The sequence below is a fragment of the Hyperolius riggenbachi genome, chromosome 3 (genome assembly GCF_040937935.1).
Source record: "Hyperolius riggenbachi isolate aHypRig1 chromosome 3, aHypRig1.pri, whole genome shotgun sequence".
Taxonomy (NCBI): domain Eukaryota; kingdom Metazoa; phylum Chordata; class Amphibia; order Anura; family Hyperoliidae; genus Hyperolius; species Hyperolius riggenbachi.
This window is the reverse complement of record NC_090648.1, coordinates 399024499-399036916: the sequence shown is the minus strand read 5'-3', so window position 1 is coordinate 399036916 and position 12418 is coordinate 399024499. Positions and strand designations below refer to the sequence as shown.

The following is a 12418-nucleotide window of genomic DNA, read 5'->3' as shown; positions in this document are numbered from 1 at the left end:
ATTACTGTTGCACCAAACACTCTCATATCTCAGGTGTCCAGAGGTTAGAAGATATATCTGATTATCGGTGATACTGCAGATCATCAATAATCGGGTATATTCTGCATTCTCAGTGATACTGCAGATCACCGTTATTCAGACCCTCTCTGTGTTACACCGATCGTTACAGAACGCCAGACCAAATACAAAATGGACGCAAACACTGATCGTCTGGGTGTACTTGTCGCTTCAGTGGACAACATCAATCAAGTACTGGGTACCCACAGAACCATTATTGATGCCCTATCAGGGTCTGTACAAACCCTCCAGACATCAGTGGACCATGTGCGATCCCCTTCTAGCTCTGACATACGTATGCCTGTACCTGAAAGATTTTCTGGCCACAGATCCGACTTCCGGAATTTTAGGAGTAGAGTGTTGTCCTATTTTGAGTTGAGACCCCAATCTTCAGGTACTGAGACCCAGAGGGTCACGTTTATTAAAACTTTGTTATCCGGTGACTCCCAGACTTGGGCGTATAGCCTGCTCACCGGAGACAAAGCTCTTACCTCTGTAGAGGAGTTTTTTAAGGCTATGGCAGTAATTTACGACGATCCGGACCTGGCCTCGACTTCTGAGCGGAAGCTCAAGCTTTTGCGTCAAGGCAAAGGTCCGGTCGAAGATTACGCGGCCGAATTTAGAAGGTGGTCAGTTACGGCCAGGTGGGACACTTATGCCCTGTTAGATTGTTTTTTGTCAGGGCTGTCCGATGAGGTCTCTGATCTGATGTTAAGTCAGCCCGAGCCTAGAACAGTCGATGAGCCCATCTCAGCGGCCATTCGAATCGACCGCCGGCTGCGCTACCAAAAACAGACCAGGGGTAGTTCCCGTGTCAGAATGGTGTCTTACGCCACAGCTCCAGTGACCCCACCTCCTACTGTCTCATCTTCTCCTGTCTTGCCTCTACCCGAGCCGATGCAGATTGGTCGGTCAAAATTGACCCAGGTGGAGCGAAGATGGAGAATGACCGAACAGCTGTGTCTGTATTGTGCTGAAGGGGGGCATAGGGTACGAAATTGCCCCAACAAGCCGGGAAACGAGCTTGCCTAGGAGTAGTGGGGGGTGACACCCTAGCAGAGCCGGATCATCAACCAGGCACCTCAAGCACCAGCTTGGGGCCCCATCCTGGCAGCAGGTAATGTCTTAACTTTATTGAAACTATATAGTTTCAGTACAGTCTTCCCACCCAAACACACACACACACAATGTCCAATTGCCTAGTAGGAGCAGGCAGGCGAGGGGGGACTATTTTATCTCACCGGGTGGGCTGGCGGAAGAACACTCCTTTGCCAGCCCGATAATTAATCTTTAGTTCCGGCCAGGGAGGAAGAGCTGTAGGTGGCGCTGATGAGCAGCACAGCGACTCCAGTCACACGATGTGAGGAAGACAGGAATGCTGCTGCTGATGCTCAGTATAGTAAGTATAGGGGGGTTGAAGGGGGTGGAGGGAGGGGTCCGCTGCTACTCCAGTCTGCCATAGTAGAGGCATTGGTGAAATGAAGCCCCGACTATGGCCGCTGGAAGCCCCGCCCACCACGCGCGGGAAGCCCCGCCCACCACGCGCGGGAAGCCCCGCCCTCAACACGGGAAGCTCCGCCTCTCAGGACACGTTGCAACTCCCTCCACCAGCACCAACACTGACCTCTCCCTCACCCCTCCCCCTGCAACCCACACTGACCTCTTCCCCCCTGCAACACACACTGACCTCTCCCCCCCTGCAACACACACTGACCTCTCTCCCCCTGCAACCCATACTGACCTCTCCATCCCTCCATGCAACCCACACTGACCTCTCCCTCCCCCAGCAGCATCCACACTGACCTCTCCCTCCCCCCGCAACCCACACTGACCTCTTCCTTCCCCTGCAAACCACACTGACCTTTCCCTCCCCCCTGCAACCCACTCTGACCTCTCCCTCCCCCTGCAGCATCCACACTGACCTCTCCATCTCCCAGCAGCATCCACACTGACCTCTCCCTCCCCCAGCAGCCTCCACACTGACCTCTCCCTCCCCCAGCAGTGCCCACACTGACCTCTCCCTCCCCCAGCAGTGCCCACACTGACCTCTCCCTCCCCCAGCAGTGCCCACACTGACCTCTCCCTCCCCCAGCAGTGCCCACACTGACCTCTCCCTCCCCCAGCAGCCTCCACACTGACCTCTCCCTCACCCCGCAGCCTCCACACTGACCTCTCCCTCCCCCCGCAGCCTCCACACTGACCTCTCCCTCCCCTCGCAGCCTCCACACTGACCTCTCCCTCCCCCAGCAGCCTCCACACTGACCTCTCCCTCCCCCCGCAGCCTCCACACTGACCTCTCCCTCCCCCCGCAGCCTCCACACTGACCTCTCCCTCCCCCAGCAGCCTCCACACTGACCTCTCCCTCCCCCAGCAGCATCCACACTGACCTCTCCCTCTCCAACAGCCTCCACACTGACCTCTCCCTCCCCAACAGCCTCCACACTGACCTCTCCCTCCCCAGCAGTGCCCACACTGACCTCTTCCTCCCCAACAGCCTCCACACTGACCTGTCCGTCCCCAACAGCCTCCACACTGACCTCTCCCTCCCCCAGCAGCATCCACACTGACCTCTCCCTCCCCCAGCAGCATCCACACTGACCTCTCCCTCCCCCAGCAGCATCCACACTGACCTCTCCCTCCCCCAGCAGCCTCCACACTGACCTCTCCCTCCCCAACAGCCTTCACACTGACCTCTCCCTCCCCAACAGCCTCCACACTGACCTCTCTCCCTGACCTCTCACCCAGCAGCCCCCACACTGACCTCTCCCTGCCCAGCAGCGTTCACACTGACCTGTCCCTCCCCCCACAGCACCCACATTGACCTCTCCCAGTACCTGCACCCCTTCCCCCATACCATACACCCAGTGTCCACACCCAGGCCTTGCACCCTGTCCCGATATGGCACCCAGTACACCTGCACACAAATTTTATTCCAATTATCCATATTTATATATTTCCATAGCTCCCAACTGTCACTCTTTCGAATGGTCAGTCCCTCTTTGGGAGCCCTGTCCCTCTGTCCCTCTTTCTTCCTCATTTGTCCCTCTTTCAAGACTGATGTACAGATCTGTGTTTATATAAATATATATATTTTTTTTTCTACTGAATATGTGTTTAACTTACTCTAAACTTTATCCCTATCAATTAGATTGATATAGTTCTAATTTTTAAATGTTAAAAAGGAAGAAAAACTAATGGTAATAGAAATAGTCAGTGTGGTTTGAGTGATAAAACTATATTTTTTGATTCTGAACTCTTTGTGGTATGCATGACAAGGGGTGTTGTGGGGCGTGGCTAGAGGTGTGGCAGGGCAGTGTCTTAAAGTGTCCCTCTTTCTTATCTTATGAAAGTTGGGTGGTATGATATTTCTTATTTCCACTGTTAATATGGTTAAAATGATGAAATGTTGCCTTTTGGTGTTTAATTCTTTGTGGTATGTGTGACGAGGGTGGGAGGCGCATCTTTAAGTGTACCTGAGATGTACACAAGGATTTATTCTTAGGGCTGGTTCACACGGGCGTCTGCTGAGCTTTTGCTTGGCATTGCGTTCAAACGCCAGCGTTTAAACGCCAGCGTTTAAAAGCTAGCTTTTGAAAGCTTTTGAAAAGCGTTCAAGGCTAGCAGTTCTGGTCTCTGCTATTGTTTCCTCGCGTTTACTGCCTCTGAAAGCAGCCTGTTGGTTTTGAGACTAGACGCAACGCTGGGATCTACTGCCAGGCTTTCATGAAAGCCTGCAAAAGCCAGCTCTAAACGCTCCCATTCACTTGCATGGGATGGCAGTAGATCCCAAAAAACGCTGCGTCTGAAACGCTGCGTTAAACGCCACAAAAACGCCCGTCTGAACCAGCCCTTACCTAGGTCTTCTTCCAGCCCCCTGTGGGTGTTTGGGCTCCCTCAGTGTCTGTCTGGTCCCATCTGTTCTGCCACTGTCAGGCCCAGTAAAGTCCCGGACTGCCCCAGTTGCTGGGAGTGTTCTGTGCCACAGCAGTTACAGGCTTTAACTAACTGCACAGGAAGCACTGGAGCGTGACTAGGGAGGCATGCGGCTAAGTCTGTGCATGCTCATTATTCCCCAACTGCCGGGGCTGACAGCAGCAGAATGAATGGACACCAAGGGAGCCCATGGATTTCAGGGAGCTGGAGGAAGTCCCAGGTGAATATAAAACCTTGTGTTGTTTTTGTCTCAGGTTTACATTATTTATGTATAGTATTTATAAAGCGCCAACATATTACGCAGCGCTGATAGATCTATCTATCTTTACGGATGCCCTCTTTCTAATATCAAAAAGTTGGGAGGTATGTACCACCACCGCCAAACGGGACCACTAGGTTATCATTACCAGAGCAGGGCCAGGTAGAAAGCTAAAGGGGCACAGGGAAACCACTGGCAGGGAGGGGTTCTAATTTTCATTTCGATTCCGAGTAGCTACTCAGTAAGAGCATAGAAATTGCTATGGGTGCCAGAAGCCAAAAGTACCCTCAGTTCTTTTATGACATTATGTGGGGGGAGGGAGCAGAGGGGGTTAAGAACAGAGGGGGGCCCAAATCTGCTACTTTGCTTGGGGCCCCATTTGGCCTTAATCCGGCTCTGCACCCTAGGCACTCAATTTTCACCCCTTAAGGAAAAAAGGTTGCTTCTCCTTTGTACCATTACATGGGAGAACAAGTTTGTAGCCACTGAGGCTTTTGTTGATTCTGGTTCAGCGGCTAATTTTATGAACTATGAATTTGCTCAGAAATTAGGTATTCCTCTCACCCCAGTGAAACCCTCCATTCAAGTCACAGCAGTGGACGATTCTCCCCTGCACCGGAATCGGTCCCTGTCACAGACTCCCGAGGTGAAGGTCACTATAGGGGTACTGCATGAGGAACACCTACAGTTTTTTGTATTACATATGTCCACCTCCACTATCATCCTAGGCATGCCGTGGTTACAGGTCCATTCACCGCAAATAGATTGGGCCACTGGTCAGTTAACAGCCTGGTCACCCCACTGTTTTCAACAATGTTTAGGGAAGCTGACATTGGGTCAAACCAGGGTTCAGGTGGAAGGTGTACCAGAACAGTACTCTGAATATTCTGACGTGTTCTGTCCCAAAGCCACTGATAAATTGCCCCCACATCGCCCTTTCGACTGTCCCATCGATCTCCGTTCAGGTTGTATGCCCCCCCCCCCCCCCCCCCCCGGGGCCATCTGTACAATTTATCTGGGCCCGAAAAATTGGCCATGCATGAGTACATCCGCGAGAATTTGGCCAAGGGTTTCATTCGCCCGTCCCGGTCGCCTGCTGGGGCAGGTTTCTTTTTTGTTAAGAAGAAAGATGGAGGACTGCGGGCCTGCATTGATTACCGGGGCCTGAATAAGATTACGATGAAGAATTGCTATCCACTGCCCCTGATAGACGACTTATCCACACAGGTCACCAACGCTAAGGTCATTTCAAAATTAGACTTTCGGGGTGCGTACAACCTGATACGAATAAGAAAGGGCGATGAGTGGAAAACGGCCTTTAATACACCCGACGGGCATTACGAATACCTGGTGATGCCCTTCGGGTTATGTAATGCACCAGCCGTTTTTCAAGAACCCATCAATGAGGTCTTCAGGGAGGTGTTGGAGAGATTCATTCTAGTATATCTAGATGATATACTTATTTTCTCCAACAACCTCTCTGAGCATAGGACCCATGTAAAATTCGTATTGTATAAACTGAGGCAGAACTCACTTTACTCCAATTTGGAGAAATGTATCTTCGAGGTAACCTCTGTCACTTTTCTGGGATACATTATCTCCACCTCAGGCCTGTCCGTGGACCCTGCCAAGGTTTCCGCGGTTCTAGAATGGCCTCAGCCGGTTGGGTTGAAGTTGCTTCAGCGATTTCTAGGCTTCGCAAATTACTACAGAAAGTTAATTAAAGGGTATTCCACGGTCATTGCACCCCTCACTAATCTCACCAAAAAAGGGGCAGACACCACTCATTGGTCTCCGGAAGCCTGTCAGGCATTCTCCACCCTGAAGGATCTCTTTTGCTCTGCACCCATCCTCAGACACGTGGACACTTCGTTCCCTTTCATTGTTGAGGTAGACGCTTCAGAGGTCGGAGTGGGAGCTGTGCTGTCTCAGCGGTCAGGTTTGCAGGGTCGAATGCACCCATGTGCCTACCTCTCTCGTAGGTTCTCCCCAGCAGAGAGAAACTACGATAAAGGCAACAGGGAGCTTCTGGCCATTAAATTAGCTTTCGAAGAATGGCGACATTGGTTAGAGGGAGCAGAACATATGATCACGGTTTACACTGATCACAAGAACCTGGAATACATCGAGGGGGCTAAGAGGTTGAGCCCTCGTCAGGCTCGATGGTCTTTATTTTTTTCTCAATTCAGGTTTATTATTACGTATACTCCAGGGAGCAAGAATATTAAGGCAGATGCTCTGTCCAGGTACTTTCGAGCCAGAGACAGCACAGCCCTCCGTCCCCAAGACTATTGTTCCGCAGAAATTGGTTCTGGCTGCAACTGATACGTGGGAAGACTGGAAGGAGACTTTAAGTCCCTTTCAGCAGGACATCCCGGAAGGGAAGCCTGAAGGGGTTATATTCATTCCCCTGCCCTTCCGCCTCCAGGTCCTAGAGATGTTCCATGCACACAAGAATGCTGGACATCCCGGAGCAGCCAGAACACAAGATCTTGTGGCGAGGTGTGCCTGGTGGCCTTCCCTGTCAGCAGATTGCAAGGAGTTTGTTAGGGAGTGTGCAATATGTGCGAAAAGTAAGCCCTCCTGGCTGGCACCTGTCGGTACCTTGCAGCCTTTACCCGCCCCGTGTGAACCATAGACCCACTTGTCCATGGATTTTGTGGGTGAGCTCCCCAGGTCTGAAGGCATGTCGGTCATTTGGGTGGTAGTCGACCGCTTCAGTAAGATGGCCCATTTCGTGCCCTTGAAAGGACTCCCCTCGGCCCAGGAATTGGCCGACCTATTCATCGTCCACATTTTCCGACTGCATGGCATTCCGGAAAACATTGTATCAGATAGGGGAGTCCAATTTGTCTCTAGATTCTGGAGGGCATTTTGCCACCAAATGGGCATGAAGCTGTCTTTCTCGTCAGGCTACAATCCGCAGACCAATGGGCAGACTGAACGGATCAATCAGTCTTTGGAGCAGTTCTTAAGATGTTATGTTGCGGAGGCACAGAATGACTGGGTAAAATTTCTGCCTTTCGCAGAATTCGCTCAGAATAATTTAAAGGGTTCTTCTTCCGGTTCCAGATAGTGACAGGGAGATCGCCCAAGTTCTCCCCATTGACAGTGGTCTCCACTCCGTTTCCAGCTTTGGAGGTCTGGAAAAGGTCATTCAAAGACACTTGGTGGATAGTGAAAAATAATTTGGAGAAAGCGTTTCAGAGTCAAAAGGGTCAAGCTGACAAGAGACGCTCTTTGGAGTGGAGGTTCCAGCCAGGAGACTTGGTTTGGGTATCCACACGTCACTTGACCCTGAGACAACCCTCAGATAAGCTTGGTCCCAGGTTTGTGGGTCCGTTCCCGGTAGTTAAAAAGATCAACAACGTTACTTATACCGTCAATCTTCCCGCCAGCATGTGTAGGGTAAGGGCCTTCCACGTGTCCCTGCTCAAGCCAGCAGTCCATGTGGGTCCCACTCCTCCTCCTCCTGTAATGGTGGATAGTCAACCTGAGTATGAAGTGGAGAAAATTTTGGACTCACGTTTAGTACAGAACTCAGTACAGTATCTAGTGCACTGGAAGGGGTATGGTATTGAGGAAAGAATGTGGGTACCTGAGGGCCGCATGCATGCTGATAAATTGAAGAGGGAGTTCCACCCTTTACACCCAGAAAAACCTGGAAGGAGCTGTCCGGAGTCCACTCCTCGGGGGCGGGTACTGTGATGAAACGCGGAAAATCAGCCGCCTCCGTTCAGCGTGAGGTGACTGCTTCTTTGAAGGGCTGGGCGGAACGCGGAAAAACCGCCATATCTGACACGGCGGTTAGCTCGCATGGCCCAGTTTCTGACACCCCGTCCCTGTGCGGGGAGGCCGCCGCGTGTGCTGTGAGCAGTGCGGCCGACCCCCGCGCATGGGACCGCTGAGACATTGCAGAGCAGTGTTGGTGTGGCTGGGACTCATAGTCCCTCTAGGTTCAGAATGACGCGCGTGCGCGCGGAGAGGCAGAACCTATATGGCAGCCAGAAGAAGGTCAGCTGACCTGGTTGGTCAGCTGACGACTTTGCTCCTTCCCATTGGTCCAGCACTTAGGGAGGTGCTGGAGAGTGTGCTGTGTATATATACTGCGGGCTGTTCAGTTGCTGGTTGTCTGCCGTTGCGAACGCTTCGTGGTAGCACTCAGACCTGTCTGTATCTGTGTTCTAGCATAGTTTCCAAAGGTGTTGACGGCCACGGATCTCACACCTTAGCGTTAGGAAATTATATTGTATTATCTGTTATGACCTTCTGCTTGCCTGACTACTTTTGTGAACTCTGATCCTGTACCTTGATATTTCTGATACTCTGTTGCCAAACCCCGGCTCGCTCTAAGACTCTGCATCCGCCTCCTGTTTCTGTACCTCAATATTTCTGATACCCTGTTGCCAAACTCTGCTTGTTTATTAGACCCCGCCTCTGCCTTCTGAATCTGTACTGTATCTGTCGGTGTGGTTATGACCTGGCCTGTCCGACCTCGAGAACTATCTCTCCTGTTAAGAGATAGTTCACAGATCTGTTAGTGGCACTGCCCATTGGTGTGTCACTCACGTTCTGTCCTTCCCACTGTCTCAGTCTGGCTCCGCCCCTTGGGGAGCATCAGACCTGTGGAAGGAATCTGATCCATAGCAGTAGCTCTTACTGACTAGCACCTATCTTTTGGGTGCTTTCCTCAAAGTATTACTGTTGCACCAAACACTCTCATATCTCAGGTGTCCAGAGGTTAGAAGATATATCTGATTATCTGTGATACAGCAGATCATCAATAATCGGGTATATTCTGCATTCTCGGTGATACTGCAGATCACCGGTAATCAGACCCTCTCTGTGTTACACCGATCGTTACATAATCATTGTCTAAGGCCAATTGTTTAGGGGATTTAATTATCAGTATATTTTGGAATGTAGGGTGTGGGGGGATGTAATTATCACATCCTGCTACATCACTAACTCACGTTGTGTGATGCAGCCAAACTTGTGCCACTACACATGTGCAGACTTCATTTAGATTCAGGAGGGGTGGTTGGTAAAAGCAGGCCATGGGTGGTGGAAAGTACAAATCTGGCCCTGGAGCAGCACTGAACTATGAATGCTCAGAATTTCAAGTTTTTGTAATATTTACATTTGGATGGTCTGTCCTACAAAGTTCTAACTAACCATATGTATGATCTGGTCTTCTTCAATTTTTGGGTTGATGAACTGCACTAGTCCCTTTTAGAGCTGACTGACTGACATATACCAAATGGAAGATATTCAGAGAGTTCATGTTACTTGAATTACAATTTGCATACATATTTTTGATGTTCATTAATTTTCCCCAAACTAGTTTCTGGTCTTTGGCTGCCGCAGGGGCAGGAACAGAGAATCATTTTATCATATAGCATTTGTTATTCATGTATGTTGTCATATAATATTTTCTAGATGGTTTATAAATAAAGTTTGATTATTTTTACATACTAGTCATCTTACAAGTAAAATATTTTTGGGATATTAATCTTTCTACAACTTGCATTATGTCCAGAATTGGTTTGTAACTAATATATTTTTAATGTAATCACAACTCACGCTAATTCTGTATTCTATAGAGTAAATTTTATTAAAATATAATGTATAAAATTCCAAAATTTCACACTCCACACTCCACACTCATACACACCACAACCACTCAATATTGTTATAGGGCCCTTTAAATCAGCAGTGCTCTAATTGCCAACTAACTATAATAAGTTTGATAGGAATCACTTATCAATGCACAGAAGGGATCCAATTTGTGCTTAAACTTGTAAATAGATAGTTCTTATGTTTATAGATAACACATTTATTATGCAGAAGCGCTCATATCTGTGCACGAAGGGGATCCAATTTAAATTGTCCCATTTTCATTGAGGAAAATTACAAACAGATCCTACTTATGTTGTCTCAGACTCAGAGTGACAGAGTTCAGGTCTCTTATATAGGAGCTCTGTTAGTAATCACTTAGTATCCAGTACAACGATTCCTTGTATGTTTAATTCTTATATGTCAGTCTCTCATAGCCAGCTGCACTCACCACGGATTCTTTTCTGAAAACCGCTCTGATGCAAGTGCTTATCCTCTACGATCTCCGCGCTGCCTTCCACTGTCGGCGATGTTCAGGCGGGGCCGCTCTGGTTGTCCACAGAGTCCCCTCGCTGTACTACTTTCGCCCAGCTGGTACCGGTGTGCGCTAGTTGGGTGACGTCACCACTGCAGGGTATTGGATCTTTGTTATTCAGAACGGCTGCTGCGCGCTGTAGGTCAGCCAGATCCTTGCCCTTAACTGATCGTAATAGTAAATCAAATTAACCTTAACGCGTTTCGACCGATTAACGTTGGTCCTCTTCAGAAGGATTTTGGTTATGAGAGTGTCCATCAGTCCAGTGTGATATAAACTCCTTGTGGGTAATCTCCGCCTCTATGCAAAATTCCTCAAAGGCTGTTCATTAAAGTGATATAGTGCCCATTTTCCTGTTGATTAGATTGTGTTTCACCTATGCATAGTTCCCATTTTGCTGCTGATCTGGTTATATTTCACCTATGCAAATCACCACACCACACTCACCTACAGTAACCATCAATAAAATTGTATAGAGATGATTCAAACAAATGCATGAATCAATCAATTGTATGTTTATTAAACTATTGATTAATATATTTTTAACTAAGTTTAAAATGATAAAGATAAACTGAAAACAGTACAGTACATTTTCAGCACCAATTACATTTTAATTTTCAGTATTGCAAAATATATATGTGTTGTTTACTGTGATTATACTTTGTTGTAACCTGAAGGTTCACTTTTTTATGTTGTGTATTATATCAACAGTGTTCACACATACTAGTAATTTTCTACTAAATATAACTAGTGTCTGTCAGGATACTATCACACAGAAAATGCCCTTATCTTGAATAGGTGTTTCTGCTGGATAGTGCCTTTACTGGCACTCCCACATCTTAAGGAGTAAACTACTTTGTTCTATAGGCTCATGATACTATTGAGTATTGAGTTGATACACTTGATTTATATATATATATATATTTTTTAAATTATATATATATTTTTTAAATTATTAAACAGTGTTTGTTTTTTCTCTCTCAAAGCAACAACATAGCACATAAATATTATCTGGCAGTAGACCCTGTGTCAGGCTCAATATATCTGTCAGATACCAACAGCCGAAGAATATACAAGATCAAATCCCTCACAGGAGCAAAGGATATTGCAACCAACCTAGAGGTCATTGCTGGAAATGGTGAACAGTGTATGCCTTTTGATGAAGCCAGATGTGGCAATGGAGGGAAAGCTGTGGATGCTATTCTAACTAACCCAAGAGGCAAGTAAAATGATTCAGTTTTTGGTTTATATTAAAGCAAACTGGGCGATATTCTATTAACTTTACTCCTAAAATTTCTCCTAGGGGACATTTTAAAAAATAACTTTGCATCTCTTAGCAATTGAAAAAGTGCTGAAAAGCATATAAAATATGTTGGGTGATTTCTGGCTTGGTGAAAGTTTTAACAGTATAACAGTGTTTTATTGATAAGGATAGAAAATATCTCCTTGGAGAAAACTCGGGAGAAACGTTAATAGGATATGGCCCATTGAATATTATCATTATTATTTATTTATTTTTACCAGTTTTCCAAGGATGCATATTTTATTAAATTCTGATTAAAGTTAAAGTTGGTATGCAAGCTATATAATCAAAATTGTAGGGACAGTAGGGTGGAATCTGAGCATCTGCCTCACATTCTGCACCAATTTAAGAGCAGTGGAGTACATGTGACAGGACAGGAGGAGAAAAGCAGCTTAATTATGTCATCAGCAGGCAGGAGAATGCCAAAGGACAGAGTTCCTGGATGCACAATGTCCTTCATGGCAGCATCAATAAAAACATGGGGTAGAGCATAGATCAAAAATGTATTTGGCTAACTAATAATGCATTCTTTAATATAAACATAAAGATGGCTCTAATAATCAGTAATGTTTTATTACTTTTGTTGCTTCTCATCTAAAATGCAAGTTTATTCATGCTTGTGTTCACATTACATAAACAAGTACCACAATACTCGTTATAAGACCTACAAAAAAAAAAATAGATACCGTATTTTTCGGACTATAAGACAAAAACC

General features: G+C 47.3%; 1 protein-coding gene across 6 annotated transcripts in view; it reads left to right on the top strand.

Moving 5' to 3' along the window:
* Positions 1-12418, top strand: part of TENM2 (teneurin transmembrane protein 2) — a 4210084-nt gene that overhangs the window by 3035220 nt on the left and 1162446 nt on the right. For all 6 annotated transcript variants that reach the window (XM_068277420.1, XM_068277423.1, XM_068277418.1 and 3 more), the window contains one exon: positions 11387-11619. In XM_068277420.1, coding sequence (XP_068133521.1) covers positions 11387-11619 — 233 coding nt within the window. The remainder of the gene's footprint in view (positions 1-11386; positions 11620-12418) is intronic.